Here is a 12,150-nt window from a genome sequence, read left to right on the forward strand (position 1 = left end):
TAAGAAGCAGCGGTTGGATACATCAACTCGGTTTACACACAGCCTGGCGCTGGCTCACCCAAACGTTTAAGCATCACATACAACCATCCATCTAAATAGATCTGGAGACGGCATCTATTACAGTGTCAAGTATGGCAATTTTTACTAATCGAGCATCACATCTAAGGCCTGCCTAGAGGATCAACCAGCAAACAAGAGATGGCTGCGTGAACGACTGACTGAGTGCATATACATCACTCTACGTGCTTGACTCGAGTCTCCCCCCCTTAAATTAACCTTTGAGGTTCTAGAGAATTTGGGAAGCAGCTGTTCTCTGTGTAAGCTCAACCATCCGTCTGCCTCTTCAGTCTCCTTCCTCCTGTTGGTGAAGATTTTGCACGTATGTGTGTTCCTACTGCCATGTTGCCCCGAACCCCGCATTATCCCCATCAGCTAGTCCATCAATACTGTTGCGCATTGTGTCTCATAACATTCCGCGTTTCTATTAATTCATATTCCACGCCTCACTTTTCAAGACTACGCAGTACTTTATCCAACGGCACCTTGCCATCATGGACTTCCATGTGTTCCCTACTGAGCCTGTTGCAGGAGTTTATTATATACAACGCAGGTCGATGAACTACTCGACCGTCTTCATGACCCCAGTCGACGACATCCCATTACCTAGTCCAGCTTATTATGCTACGATACATTCATCCCAGCCGTCTATTCGATTATACTGCGAGCCCTTTGAAGGAGACAGCCCGGTCGGCGAGGTTCGCGTCTCCGAGTCTGCATCTCGCACCGACCTTGTGGTAGAGCAGTCATCATATACGCTCACCACTGCGCCCGGATTTAGCGGCTACAATCTTGAGGGCTCTCCTCTAGGCTTACTTAGATGGGTGAATGGCTCCCGCCCAAGGTTGTTCATGGAGCTGGTCAACGTTTTAGACAGGCGGCTGGCCAGAGTTGTGGACGACGACATACTGCCACGGATGAGGCTGGAGTTTTACACGTGGTTCGGCGATGGCTTCCTGCACCTAGACCTCGTCGTTCTATCGTGCCTCGCGGCAATGCAAGCAAACAAACGAAATGCAAATGGACTAGTGAATACTTTACAGATATAGCTTGGCAAAAGGGATGGATGTGGATGGATGTGTTTGAGTGATCCCCAGAGGATCGCAGGCCTCTTGCTCTTGAATGGTTCTTTTCTCTTGCTGCTTTTTTTTTTCTCTTTTTTAAACACACAGTTTTTGGGGAAAGGTGTTGTGCTTGGTTTGTTCACGAGGGAAGTTATAAGCTGCTTGCTATCACAATAAGCTCCTATTCCATCTCCTGCTCCGTTTGATGCATTTCGTGAAGTAATTCCCATTTAATCACTATCCGGCCGACCATGCAACCATAAATCCATATCTTATGTTACAATTTACTACAGCCATCCATTACGAGAAGACAAGCTGGAGACACAGCGTATTTGTATGCAAAACGCAGCCAAGTATGAGTGAAAAGAGATGCATGTACTACATTTTAGTGTAATCTAATCGAATTTCTGCGCTTGGGGGGGGAGGACCAGCATAACTCACCCTGTTGGTTGCTGGTTTTGGTATTAGTACAGTTACAGGGTGGGTTGGTGTTGGTTCCGGGTTGTGATGGAACCGAGATTGAGTAAAATGGAAGTGGAAAGCCAATGGAAGGATTTGATCCTTCAGAGGCTCGCTTGGGACGGGGCGTTTCCTAGTTGAAGAGCATGGTACAGTATGAGATACGGTGACAACAGATGGTGCCTGGTCGACTAATGCGAGAGAGTTTCGATGTGGATGTATTGACTGTGACTACCTCTAGACATGCACTCTCAACAGCTAGATAGTAGTTCTCTGCCAAGACATCATATTATTACTTCCAATGTAGCATTTGTTCACTTCCATACATATGACGTACTAACACATAATTTTACTTACTTGGTATACGGACTTCTGATTGAATCAGTCAGGGAAAATTCCAGGCAGCCTACCAGAACAAAGCACTCTTTTTGGGGGACTTAGAAACTATGGAATATATAAGCCACATACATGTATAGAGTATACTGACTACTCGTATAGATGCTTAATGTACACCAAAATTGCCACATGTGATTGTTCCCAAATATCCAAAGGTGTAATGACTGTATGCGCATGCCGTTATACAGAGGGAACCCAACAAACCCTCACTCCAGGAGGATGAGAAGGCAGCATCACTTGTCTAGACGCAAACAACAACGTCAACCCCGACTTGAAGAGAAGGGCACGATTTCAGCACAGGGTGGCCCCAAGTCCGCTTACAACACATCCCACTCATTTTAAGATTTCTTGCATAATGACCATGTTGCATCTAAATAGGTACGTTTAAGTGCTGTCCGAGGCTTCAAAGATGGAGCTAGCTGATTTTGAGAAACCCATTTCATATACCTCTTTGAGTCTCCGCAAGACATCCACTCTATACTGACGTCTGACCTGCCGAGTTCTCTCAAGTGGCGGGACGTGATTCGCGCAATGTGGCACTTTGCAGCGTTTCCACTCCACCATGTTACCAACGATTTTTTTCACAGCAATTTTAACTCCTCCCAAGACCTCCATCTCACCAAAAACCTCAAGGTCTCAACAGATTATCTACCTACTTACGTTATGGCAAAAAGACTGTGAAGCGTTATACTGAATACCACTAAATGTTACGGGTAGATATAATTCAATATAGGTAGGTAATTGAATCCACAAAATACTTAGGCTGCGTATTGACAGCTAAATCTAGAGATGAATAATGAGTATTTTATATTCTATTTTTTTTTTTTTTTATCTAGCAGAACTTGATATAGATCGAAGTTGCAATAAGATTTTAATTCTTAACCTTGACAGTGATAATGCGATAGAGTGGATGCTGCCGAAGTGTCTCAGCATATGAGAATGGAACCTTTCACAGCATTTTTAACACCGCCCAAGGCCTTCCAAGATGAGCCTCTTATTCGCCAGGTTGTCTACGCTAGGGGTTTTTATTCGAGCACACCCTTCATCCGCTTCACAGCATTTTTAACCCCTCCCGAGGCCATAAATTCCAGAGAGGATACAGGCAAATATTTGATCACTACGGAGTACTCTTCCCATCTCCAGTGACTCACTTCACAGCATTTTAAACCTCTCCTGAGGCCGTCAACAACAGCGTCCGATCTCAGACTCCACCCGGCCGCTGTTCTTTGAGACGAGCCGAGACGCCGTGCCGCTTCACAGCATTTTTAACCTCTCCAGAGACTGTTAACACCAACCTCAGATGTCAGCTCCCAGCACATATAAAAAACCCCCTCAGCCCCAATGAAGCATAATGCCATGGATCGCTGTTGGTGGACAACACAAAAACCACCCATTCACCAAAAGAAAGAAGAAAAAAAAAGCCGCCGAAAAGTCTATTCACACAAACACGGCCAGAGCGCCTCGACGAAAGAACCCCCGAGCACGACTCGCACACTTCTCGCACACATTTCTCCAACCATGGATTGGATCGTACGAGATTCCAGCCATGAACGAGGCTACGCGACTTAAGACGGCGGAATAGAAAGCCTTGCCTCGGGAGGCGCGTGAGGGAACATGTGCGACACTTTTTAGTCTTACGACATACACACACACGGACCATCTCTCTATTCACAGAGTATTACCTATTACCTACCTAGGTAGTATCCCCAAGGTTCTTTTTCGGCCCCCTCCTGACTAACCGAGGTATGCTGTGCGACGTGGGCTTTTCTCTGCAGCATCAAGCCTAGTCCTGAAGAGAAAAAAGAAAAGGGCAGAAAATATGCAGCTAGAATCCCCCATTGCGTAAAGTTGGGGGCTTGAAAGGCAAAAACAAAGATCAAGGGTTGCGCAAAACAGAGTTACGATCCTTTTCGCCAAGGCGTCCGAGGGCCGCGGACAAAGACGGCCAATCGGTTGGGCTTGGGATTTGGGGGCTAGTGGGAGGGAGCGCGCGTTATGTAGATGAGACAGCCACTCAGCCTCACGTACGGAATAGATGAAGGGCGAAAGGGGGTGAGTGAGTCTGTCAAGAGGCGTCGTGAGTCAAGGCGCTGTATCTTCACAAGCCCCGGTATCACGAGATGATATCATGAGATGCCTCGTCGTCGTAATAAAACAAAGGCGACAAAGAAGAGAAGCAGCACAGGCGACAAGCACCGGTCAGCCACATCGTCGCCGAGGCCAGAAAGAAGAAAAGACAATTGCAAGGATTCATATAGCTCAAGTTATTTCCCTAGGGTCTGTTTTGCGCGCTCCTTGCCCTGCGCATTCCTCCGAAAAAGAACACAGCCATCCAAACAGAAACTGTCCGCCGCCGCCCTTCCTCCCTAGAAATTCCCTTTGCGCGCGCCCTGAGCGTAGCAACAATCTTAACAAAAAAAAGTACAGAACCAGAAAAAGAAGAAAGAACCACAATCAAATAGAGGGTGGTAAGTAGGGGGAAGTAAAGAAATCCGGGCATAGTATATCAAAGGAGATATACGGCAAAAGAAAAAGAAAAACTATAAAGAGCCGACCGGAACGCCTTCGTTCACCCTTTGTGTGTGCCACCGTAAAACCCCCAAATTTCCATCAAAAACCATCCTTGTGATTTGTAACAGCCCGCATCCGTGAGCCGTAAACTTTGTCCCCCAATTGTTGCCGCCATCATGGGCTGTTTCATCAAACAGAACCAAGCCAGGCCGTGAGAGGCGCTGATAATACCCGTAGTCGTGCGCGGCCAGGTCCGCGTTTTTTTCGTTTTTCAGTGCGCAAAAGAGATTTCAACAGTACCGAGTCAATGAGATGAGAAAAAAGAAAGGGGTGTGGCGATTGTGACGAGGCAGTTGTCATGCACATCAGTTGTTTTGGTAGGGGCCTCGCGACCTATTCAGCTAAAAGTCAGGTTGCAATAGAGGGTCGAAAGCCTGGTCAGAATTCGACTGGGGCTCGTCGTCGCTGGCCTACATGACCGAGGATGCCAACAGGCGCGATTCGACATCGTCCATGCCCATGCCGTCCATGCGAGGACCCTCCATGCCCTGGAGCCGTTGTTCTATCGCCTGGAAGCGAGGCTCGTAGCCGCCGGCGCGGGCCTCGATATTCTCCATGCGCTTCTCAATGTTGTCCAGTCGCTGCTCGATGCGCATCAGGCCCTGGGCCATGTCGTGGCTCAGGCGGTCCAGCTTGTTGGTGAAGGAGCGGATGGAAGTTGCCAAGGGAGCATTCTCCTGGCCGGGGGTGCCGGAGGGGACGCGCGGCTCGTGGTTGTGTCTTGGTTCTTGCAGAGCGAAGCGCCACTGGTTGCCCAGCTGGACCTCGCAGACGGCCTTTGCACGGAAGGGACAGTCAATCTTGCGCGTCGAGGGGTTGCGCTTCTTGGCGGTGCTGTTGTACTTGACGCCGCCGCGGTCGCAGACGAGGTCGTAGCGGGTGGGCTTGCCGTCGCGATAGTTGGAGGCGCGCAGCTTGACGATGCCGTAGCCTTGGTCCTTTGCGACGCGCTGGACCGACGCCATCAGGTCGTCAAACGTCCTGAAGATGCCCTCTGGCGGAGGCAGCAGCGCCGGCGGGGGGGTATTCGGCATCGCGATGAGTTGAGCCACGGTGGCGAACGCGAAAGGCGCGGACCTTTTGCACGAGGGGGAAAAAGGGCCTTGGTGAGAGTTGCGAGGGGCAGAGAGAGGGAGCTTCGGCGTCTCTCGTCTGGCGGTGGAAGCTGCGGAAAAAGAATCGAGCGACGAAGGTGCTTTGATAGAGCACGAGGTGCCGGCAGTGAATCGCGTTTGGGGGGCGTGGGGCGCTGGTCTAGAGATGTTCTGTGGATGGATCAAGTCAAGGTACAGAGTGCAATGCAAGAGAGAGAGAAGCTGGGCTGTGAGGATTTTTCCAATCCGCACTGTTGTGCCAAGTTTCAAGGTTTGGCGTTGATCCGGTCCGAGCGATGCGGGCCAGTCAGAGGGGGGACGTTGGGAAGTACAAGTACTTGATAGGGTACTCAATTATGCCCCAATGCCTGTAATGCCTGTGAGCAAAGTACGGGCAAAGTACGGGCAGAATGCGGGCAAAAAGCATGGACGGCAAAAGGTACAGCCTGCGTAACTTATACCTTGGTCGACCTCAGGGATGACGGGGCTCCGTCGCTAGCGCAGCTGTTGCTGCTGAGATGCCGACTTTGACGTTGGCTCTGCTGAGGAAGCACTGCATGTCACCGGCATGTCGCTCCGGTCTGCCCTTTTCCTTTTTCCTCTGGGCTCCAACCCCCTCGCCTTTGCAGCATCCGAGCCCTTCGTGTTATGGCCTGTCCAGGGTCTGGCCGCGTCCATTACGTACAGGGACTTGTCACAGGCCGGCTGGCTGTAGGATTACACGAGTTGCAGATACGTACTTGTACCGTTGGGGCAAGACGGCGAGAGCAGGAAACAAATCATTTTTTTTCGGAAACCAAAATCTACCTAAGCAACTAAGGCACCTACTAAGGTATACCAAGGCAGATACCTGACAGCATGGATCCTTGCCGCAAAACAAGAGCAATCACACCCTTCTCACGCCATGCAATGCCAGAGTGCGGCTCGACACGGCATCGTGCTAAGGTACTGTACATCGGCCGCTGGTCGTTTTTTTTCTGGAGATGCGCGCATATCCCAAGTGGGTAGCAGTCTGTTTTTAGCACTTCCGCGCTCCAAGGTACAACTCTATTTTGTACTGCGTACTTGTACCTACAGCAGCAGAGCCGAATCCGAGATGCCGCCCGAGATGCCGCCCCAAGATGCCCCTTGATTGCGCGTCTCTGTCGCTGTCTGTGGCTCAGTCTGGCTCTGTCTGTTTTCAGGCACAAGGTCCAATCGGATGCAAATCAAGCCAATCAAAAATATAGTACGGAGTAGCAATCTCCCTATTCCACGACTAGGTACCCAGGCAACTTAGTACTGTAGAGACAAATGCCCTCTTCCCATCCAAAAATACAGCTGCTTTAGTACTTGACAGCTTACTGTACAAGTATGTGTGAATTCCTAATCGACCCATTTCGCTCACAAAGCCAAACAGGGGTCGCACGATACTGGGCCAGGCTGCCAGAAGTAGCTCCAGCGCACGTGACAAGCGGTACATGCTACTTGTACGAGTTACATGTCCAACCCAGAGTCAAGATGCAGCCCTTCGGAGCTCACATGTCTAGTCACTTTCGCAGCATGCAAGGAGTCGAGCCAGCAGGGCCAATGGCGCGTGCATCGCCATGACTCTGGTGAGGTAATTTGTGCCAGCCATTTCTTCCCTTTACCTTTCCCTTCTCCCTTTTTCCCTTGGGTACCTCAGAGTGCTGCACACGAGTACATAACCAGCAGTACCTGGTACCGTGAACTCCCGAGTCCGTCAAATGTCGTATTAACACTGTGTTCCGTATCTGATACTTCGTATCGCACCTCCGCTGAGTCAACTCTCTGCCAAATGCCGTGTGAGACGCCGTGTTTCAGATGACAAGGGTGCTCCAGCGGCAGCTCCCACATGTACTGGGTACAACATCTCCGTGCCCAATAAGCCCTGCCTGCCTCATACTTTCAAGCCTCGAACCCTGTCTTGTCTTTGTTGCCGCCCCACGTCGCGCGAAGCCCATCATCCCCAACTTCTAGAATCGCCTCTCACTCGCCCAGATCTGCTGCTACCTGTGCGTGGGGGGGCGATATCGTCGATACGTGTGCGCTTTGTCAGATTCCGCATCTCTCGGGTCACCACTTGATTATTGCTACCTGATTTCGACTGCCTGCGCGCTCTGAAAACAATGGACAAGCAGGCGCCAACGACTGCGGACAAGGAGGCGGCCAAGCAGTTGGCTGAGGAGGAACAGGCCATCAACCTGGCGATGCAGCGGCTCAAGCTCCTGCACATCAAGGCACGCTGATTCATTTGCGCATCATGTCTAAGCGAGACTAACCGAGCCGCCAACTATAGGAGCGCATGCTACGGGACACCATCCCCACGATGCTGGAACCTCTGGTACAGAAACATCCATCGCGTAAGGAGCCCTCCTTTGTTGTCATATGTCATGTCGCCTCGTTGCACGCAGTACTAAATCCCGCTTCAGCAGATGTCATGTATGCCGCCTTCATGAAGGCAGTCAATGACGCACAGGCAAAGATCACCGAGTTCACAAACCTCATGAGGGACGAAACGAGCACCGAGGCCTTTGCCCGCGCCAGCAAGAGCAAGGAGGAGAGACCTCTGGGTATCACTCGTTGGAGGCACGGAGATTACCCAGGTTGGTTTGATTTGGATAAGCCCTGGACCGCATAAACGCCATCATGTTTCACATTTGTACACGACTGTCTTTTTCATGCAGGGAATGCTGGCGAATCGGTTTAATGGAGTAGAGGCGCTGAGGCGACTGTGTTCCTGTGCCAGCTCTCTATACCCGGATGATGTGTGGAGCTTGGCCTCTGGAACAGCAAAGATTGATTTGGTTTTTTTAGGTATGTGTGTTTTAGGTACTGATAGTTAATCACAAAGACTTTGGATGTGAGCCGTGAGCCTGGAGACGTGCAGGTATTTGCCCAAGCGACTCTGCTGGTGATGTAGATGGGTAATATGCTGTATGGCCTCTGTATTGCCTTGGCCATTACGTCGCAAGAGATAATTCGAAGCTAGGCACATAATATTCTGGGTAAAAAGGGAACTGTTCAGAGCAATATAACTATATTGCTCACTTGAAAGTAGGACATGCAGACATGACGGCAAGTAATGGGTCATGTCAGGCAGACTCCGATACTCCCTCATACACACCAACCAAAAGCAACAATGATAGGCACTTGGCCTTTCTATACTACTCCAGTGTGGCCGAGTATGCAAGCTGACAACAAATTATGCCCGAGATTTACCATAATGATGATGAAAAAAAAAAAGTCAAAATATTGGGTAATCCATTAACCCAAATTCACGAGATACGCTGAAACCTGCAGCCTCATGTCATGAACTTGAGCATTTTCATGACAGCACTCTAAGCATGTCCAGACCTGCTTATGGCATCGGCCTTAGTGCAACAAGCGTAATTTCGTAGAGGGTCGTCACCAAAGAGAGAAAACCTGTCATCACGTGCACCGCAAGTGGGTCGGCCACAGCACGCTAGCCGTCCTCTGATTCGCCAGCTTAGCGGGCACAATCTGTTGTTCCGCCCACACAAAATTTCCCCAAATCTCGAAATTCCTCTTCTTTGGTGAGATACTCAGCACAACCACCGAGCATCACCAGTAACAATGGCGTCCCACCGAGTCACCTACCGCCGCCGTAACGGGTGAGTTTCCTTGTTGTCGGCCATGGCAAATCCGAAGCGAATCGAATTGTCGTCCATGTGTCGTTGCCCGCGTGGCTTGCTTTGCGACGAAATACTGACCGGCGAAATTTCTGCACAGCTACAACACTCGCTCCAACCGGACCCGAGTCATCAAGACTCCCGGCGGTGACCTCCGAGTTCTGCACATCAAGAAGCGCGGCACTGCCCCCAAGTGCGGTGACTGCGGCTCCAAGCTCCCCGGTGTAAGTTGTGGCCCTTGAACGAAATTTGCAAAACGGAGGATTGGCGACTGGGGAGGGAAGAAGGACAAGGACGAAGAGGACGATGGGACTTGGGGTGTTCGTTGGGATCAGGGGATTTTCGCTTTCGACCTGGAGGAAACTTACCGTCTCAACGCCTGCGAAAACAACGAAACGCCCATTCTTGTCCTTCCCCGATGACCTCTTCTCTCGCCCTGATCCTCAGATTCCAACGACCTTGATCAACTACTACAAGGAAGCAGCAGCTGACAAGCATTGACATATAGGTTCCCGCTCTCCGCCCCCGCGAGTACGCCCAGATCTCCAAGCCCCAGAAGACCGTCCAGCGCGCCTACGGTGGTTCCCGGTGCGGCAACTGCGTCCGCGACAGAATCGTCCGTGCCTTCCTGATCGAGGAGCAGAAGATCGTCAAGAAGGTGATGAAGGAGCAGGAGGCGAGCCAGAAGAAGAAATAAACAAGCTTTTACTATGAGGAAAAATTTCGACTGATGGAATTGGCTTTCTGTGCGGGATGGCAAGGAACTCTTGGGGGTTTGGTTCATTGCTTTGGTGTTCATTAGGGCAAAACGGACTGCATGATACATTATGGCCGAGCCGACCCATGGCCGGTCTGCTGCTGTCTTTAGGACTGCTTCCTCTTGGTGATCTAATGGAAACGAACATCAAGTTGGTACGAAACTGCCCTTTTGCAGGTGTGATGTGTGCGGCCCTCGCCAAATTTGAAGAGCCAAATAGCAGAATCTGGCTTCGAAATGCCAATCTGATAAAGTTCCATGGGTAATTATTTGAGCCCCTTGAGCTAGTAAATTGCCAGCCATTAAGGATGGCGTACTTTAGCCAAGTGAATGTTATCCTATCGTAGAGGCTGCAAGTCATCATGACGTTCGCACATGCAAAATATCACACCCATCTGCCCCGCGACAGAAAAAAAAAATCCGAGCTCAGCACCACGTTTTTACAAGCCAGCCCTCGCCAAACCGCAAATGCCTGTCGCAGCTTGAAAGAAGAGACTTGTATAATAGATTGACGATGCGCGGGTCATTACGACTCAGCAATGGCCTTCAAGCCGCCCGCGCAAGCGTACGAAACGCCTCAACATTACCTCCACGGCTAACAGCTCCTACCAGCGTCGTGTCGCAGACAGCGAGAAACGCTCCAATCCTGCGCAATCGCACACTCAATCCCTCATGCAGATCATTCCATACGATCCCTAGCCTGTCGAAACGCCGAGACCGAGACCGAGACGAGATTCCTCCCGATAATTCACACAGAACCAGCTTCAGCGAGCTCGACGTGCTCGGTAGCGTCCCGGTGCCGTCAACTTCAGTGGATGTGTGCATGTATGATGGGTTTGGGCTGAACAGCGGCATCACAATAGCGGGAGGGGATGGAGCTTTACTTGTGAACGGCGAGGCATTTGCGTGGCGGCCGTGGGAGGTCAGCGGGGAGAAGAAGCTGGTCAACGAGAAGGGCCAGTTTGAGGTGCCAGCGGAGGCATTTGGGCTGCTCGATGTGCTCTGGCCACGACCCGGTATGTGATTCTTAGGAGAACAGACCGAGCTACGTGCGGGACTTTTGGGTGTATATTCAAGGTCGAAAGCTAATTATGTGTGGTGTTACAGATCTGTTGATCATTGGAGTGGGCAAGACCAATCTACCACTGAGTCCCCAGACAAGACAGCATCTTACGAAGCTGGGGATGAGGGTAGAGATGCTGGACACGAGGAATGCGGCGGCGCAGTTCAACTTGCTGGCGACGGAGCGAGGAGTGTCGGATGTGGCGGCGGCTTTGATACCCATTGGCTGGGAGGAAGGATCTGGCGTTGTTTCATGATGTTGTACTGTGATTCTGGAGGGTAAGCTGTACTGTACGATATGGTGAGGGCCAATAGAACAAATCGAGCATGGTTGCGTTGATGTCTTTGCTTGTGATTTTCATGGTGGTTTCGTGGTGGTAAGAAAATGGCTCTTGGGTGGTATGGCTGGGCCTCGGGTTACAGACATATCTATGCTCAGAATGAGTGTACAGCATCTCTTCTTATAGTTTAAGAGCCCAAAAACTGAGGTTTCAGTTTGATTTACACATGTTAGCAACAAATGAGGTGATATTGCCGTTCCGTTAATCTATTCGCATAATGGCTGCTCAACTTGTGTGGCATGATCATATCAAATGGCGACACGCAACGATCCCCCTTCAAAGCCACCAATAGGCCATTCCAAAGTCGCGCAACATATACAAATCACCTACCATTTCTACATAAAATCCTACATTTAATTTACACCTTTATTAATCGAGCCAATCGCTGCGATTTCTCACATGTCACTCCCGCAGCAAAACCATCACTGCGGCTCCAGGGTAAGCCACACAACCGCAGCAGCTCTTGGTGGGTGGCTTTGGCCTAAAAGAAATTGGCAGGGCAGTGCTTTTCGCGCAATGACGAGCTGTTTCGGGAGCCCGTGACAATTGGTTGGTCACTAACGAAAATTCCATCCCATCCCACCTCACTTTTATTTTTTTAAAACCTTTTTTCTTCTTCTTTTTCTTTTTTTTGGTCGACAGGCCATCCCTGGTATTCTTTCCTTTTTTTTCCCCCTCACTGCAATGAATCCCGGT

At 50.3% G+C, this 12,150-nt stretch overlaps 5 protein-coding genes across 5 annotated transcripts; 4 read left to right on the forward strand and 1 right to left on the reverse strand.

Moving 5' to 3' along the window:
* Window positions 1–551: 551 nt before the first annotated feature.
* Window positions 552–1,106, forward strand: TRIVIDRAFT_223019 (uncharacterized protein; the record flags this gene model as incomplete). The annotated part of the gene is made up of 1 exon (XM_014100127.1): window positions 552–1,106. One exon carries the CDS (start codon window positions 552–554, stop codon window positions 1,104–1,106), a length of 555 nt encoding a protein of 184 aa, XP_013955602.1.
* Window positions 1,107–4,207: 3,101 nt separating this feature from the next.
* On the reverse strand, window positions 4,208–5,834 carry TRIVIDRAFT_209431 (uncharacterized protein; the record flags this gene model as incomplete). The annotated part of the gene is made up of 1 exon (XM_014100128.1): window positions 4,208–5,834. The coding sequence occupies one exon, from the start codon at window positions 5,579–5,581 to the stop codon at window positions 4,958–4,960; it is 624 nt and encodes a 207-aa protein (XP_013955603.1).
* Window positions 5,835–7,943: 2,109 nt separating this feature from the next.
* TRIVIDRAFT_52676 (uncharacterized protein) lies at window positions 7,944–8,282 on the forward strand (the record flags this gene model as incomplete). The annotated part of the gene is made up of 2 exons (XM_014100129.1): window positions 7,944–8,004; window positions 8,074–8,282. Coding segments are annotated over 2 exons (270 nt in total), but the record flags the coding sequence as incomplete, so codon positions are not given.
* Window positions 8,283–9,213: 931 nt separating this feature from the next.
* TRIVIDRAFT_91260 (uncharacterized protein) lies at window positions 9,214–10,315 on the forward strand (the record flags this gene model as incomplete). The annotated part of the gene is made up of 3 exons (XM_014100130.1): window positions 9,214–9,276; window positions 9,395–9,518; window positions 9,803–10,315. The coding sequence occupies 3 exons, from the start codon at window positions 9,239–9,241 to the stop codon at window positions 9,989–9,991; spliced, it is 351 nt and encodes a 116-aa protein (XP_013955605.1).
* A 454-nt stretch (window positions 10,316–10,769) lies between these two features.
* TRIVIDRAFT_19192 (uncharacterized protein) lies at window positions 10,770–11,358 on the forward strand (the record flags this gene model as incomplete). Its single annotated transcript, XM_014100098.1, has 2 exons — window positions 10,770–11,071; window positions 11,202–11,358. Coding segments are annotated over 2 exons (459 nt in total), but the record flags the coding sequence as incomplete, so codon positions are not given.
* Window positions 11,359–12,150: the final 792 nt, after the last annotated feature.

Source organism: Trichoderma virens (assembly GCF_000170995.1).
Source record: "Trichoderma virens Gv29-8 chromosome Unknown TRIVIscaffold_71, whole genome shotgun sequence".
In the NCBI taxonomy this organism is placed as follows: Eukaryota; Fungi; Ascomycota; class Sordariomycetes; order Hypocreales; family Hypocreaceae; genus Trichoderma; species Trichoderma virens.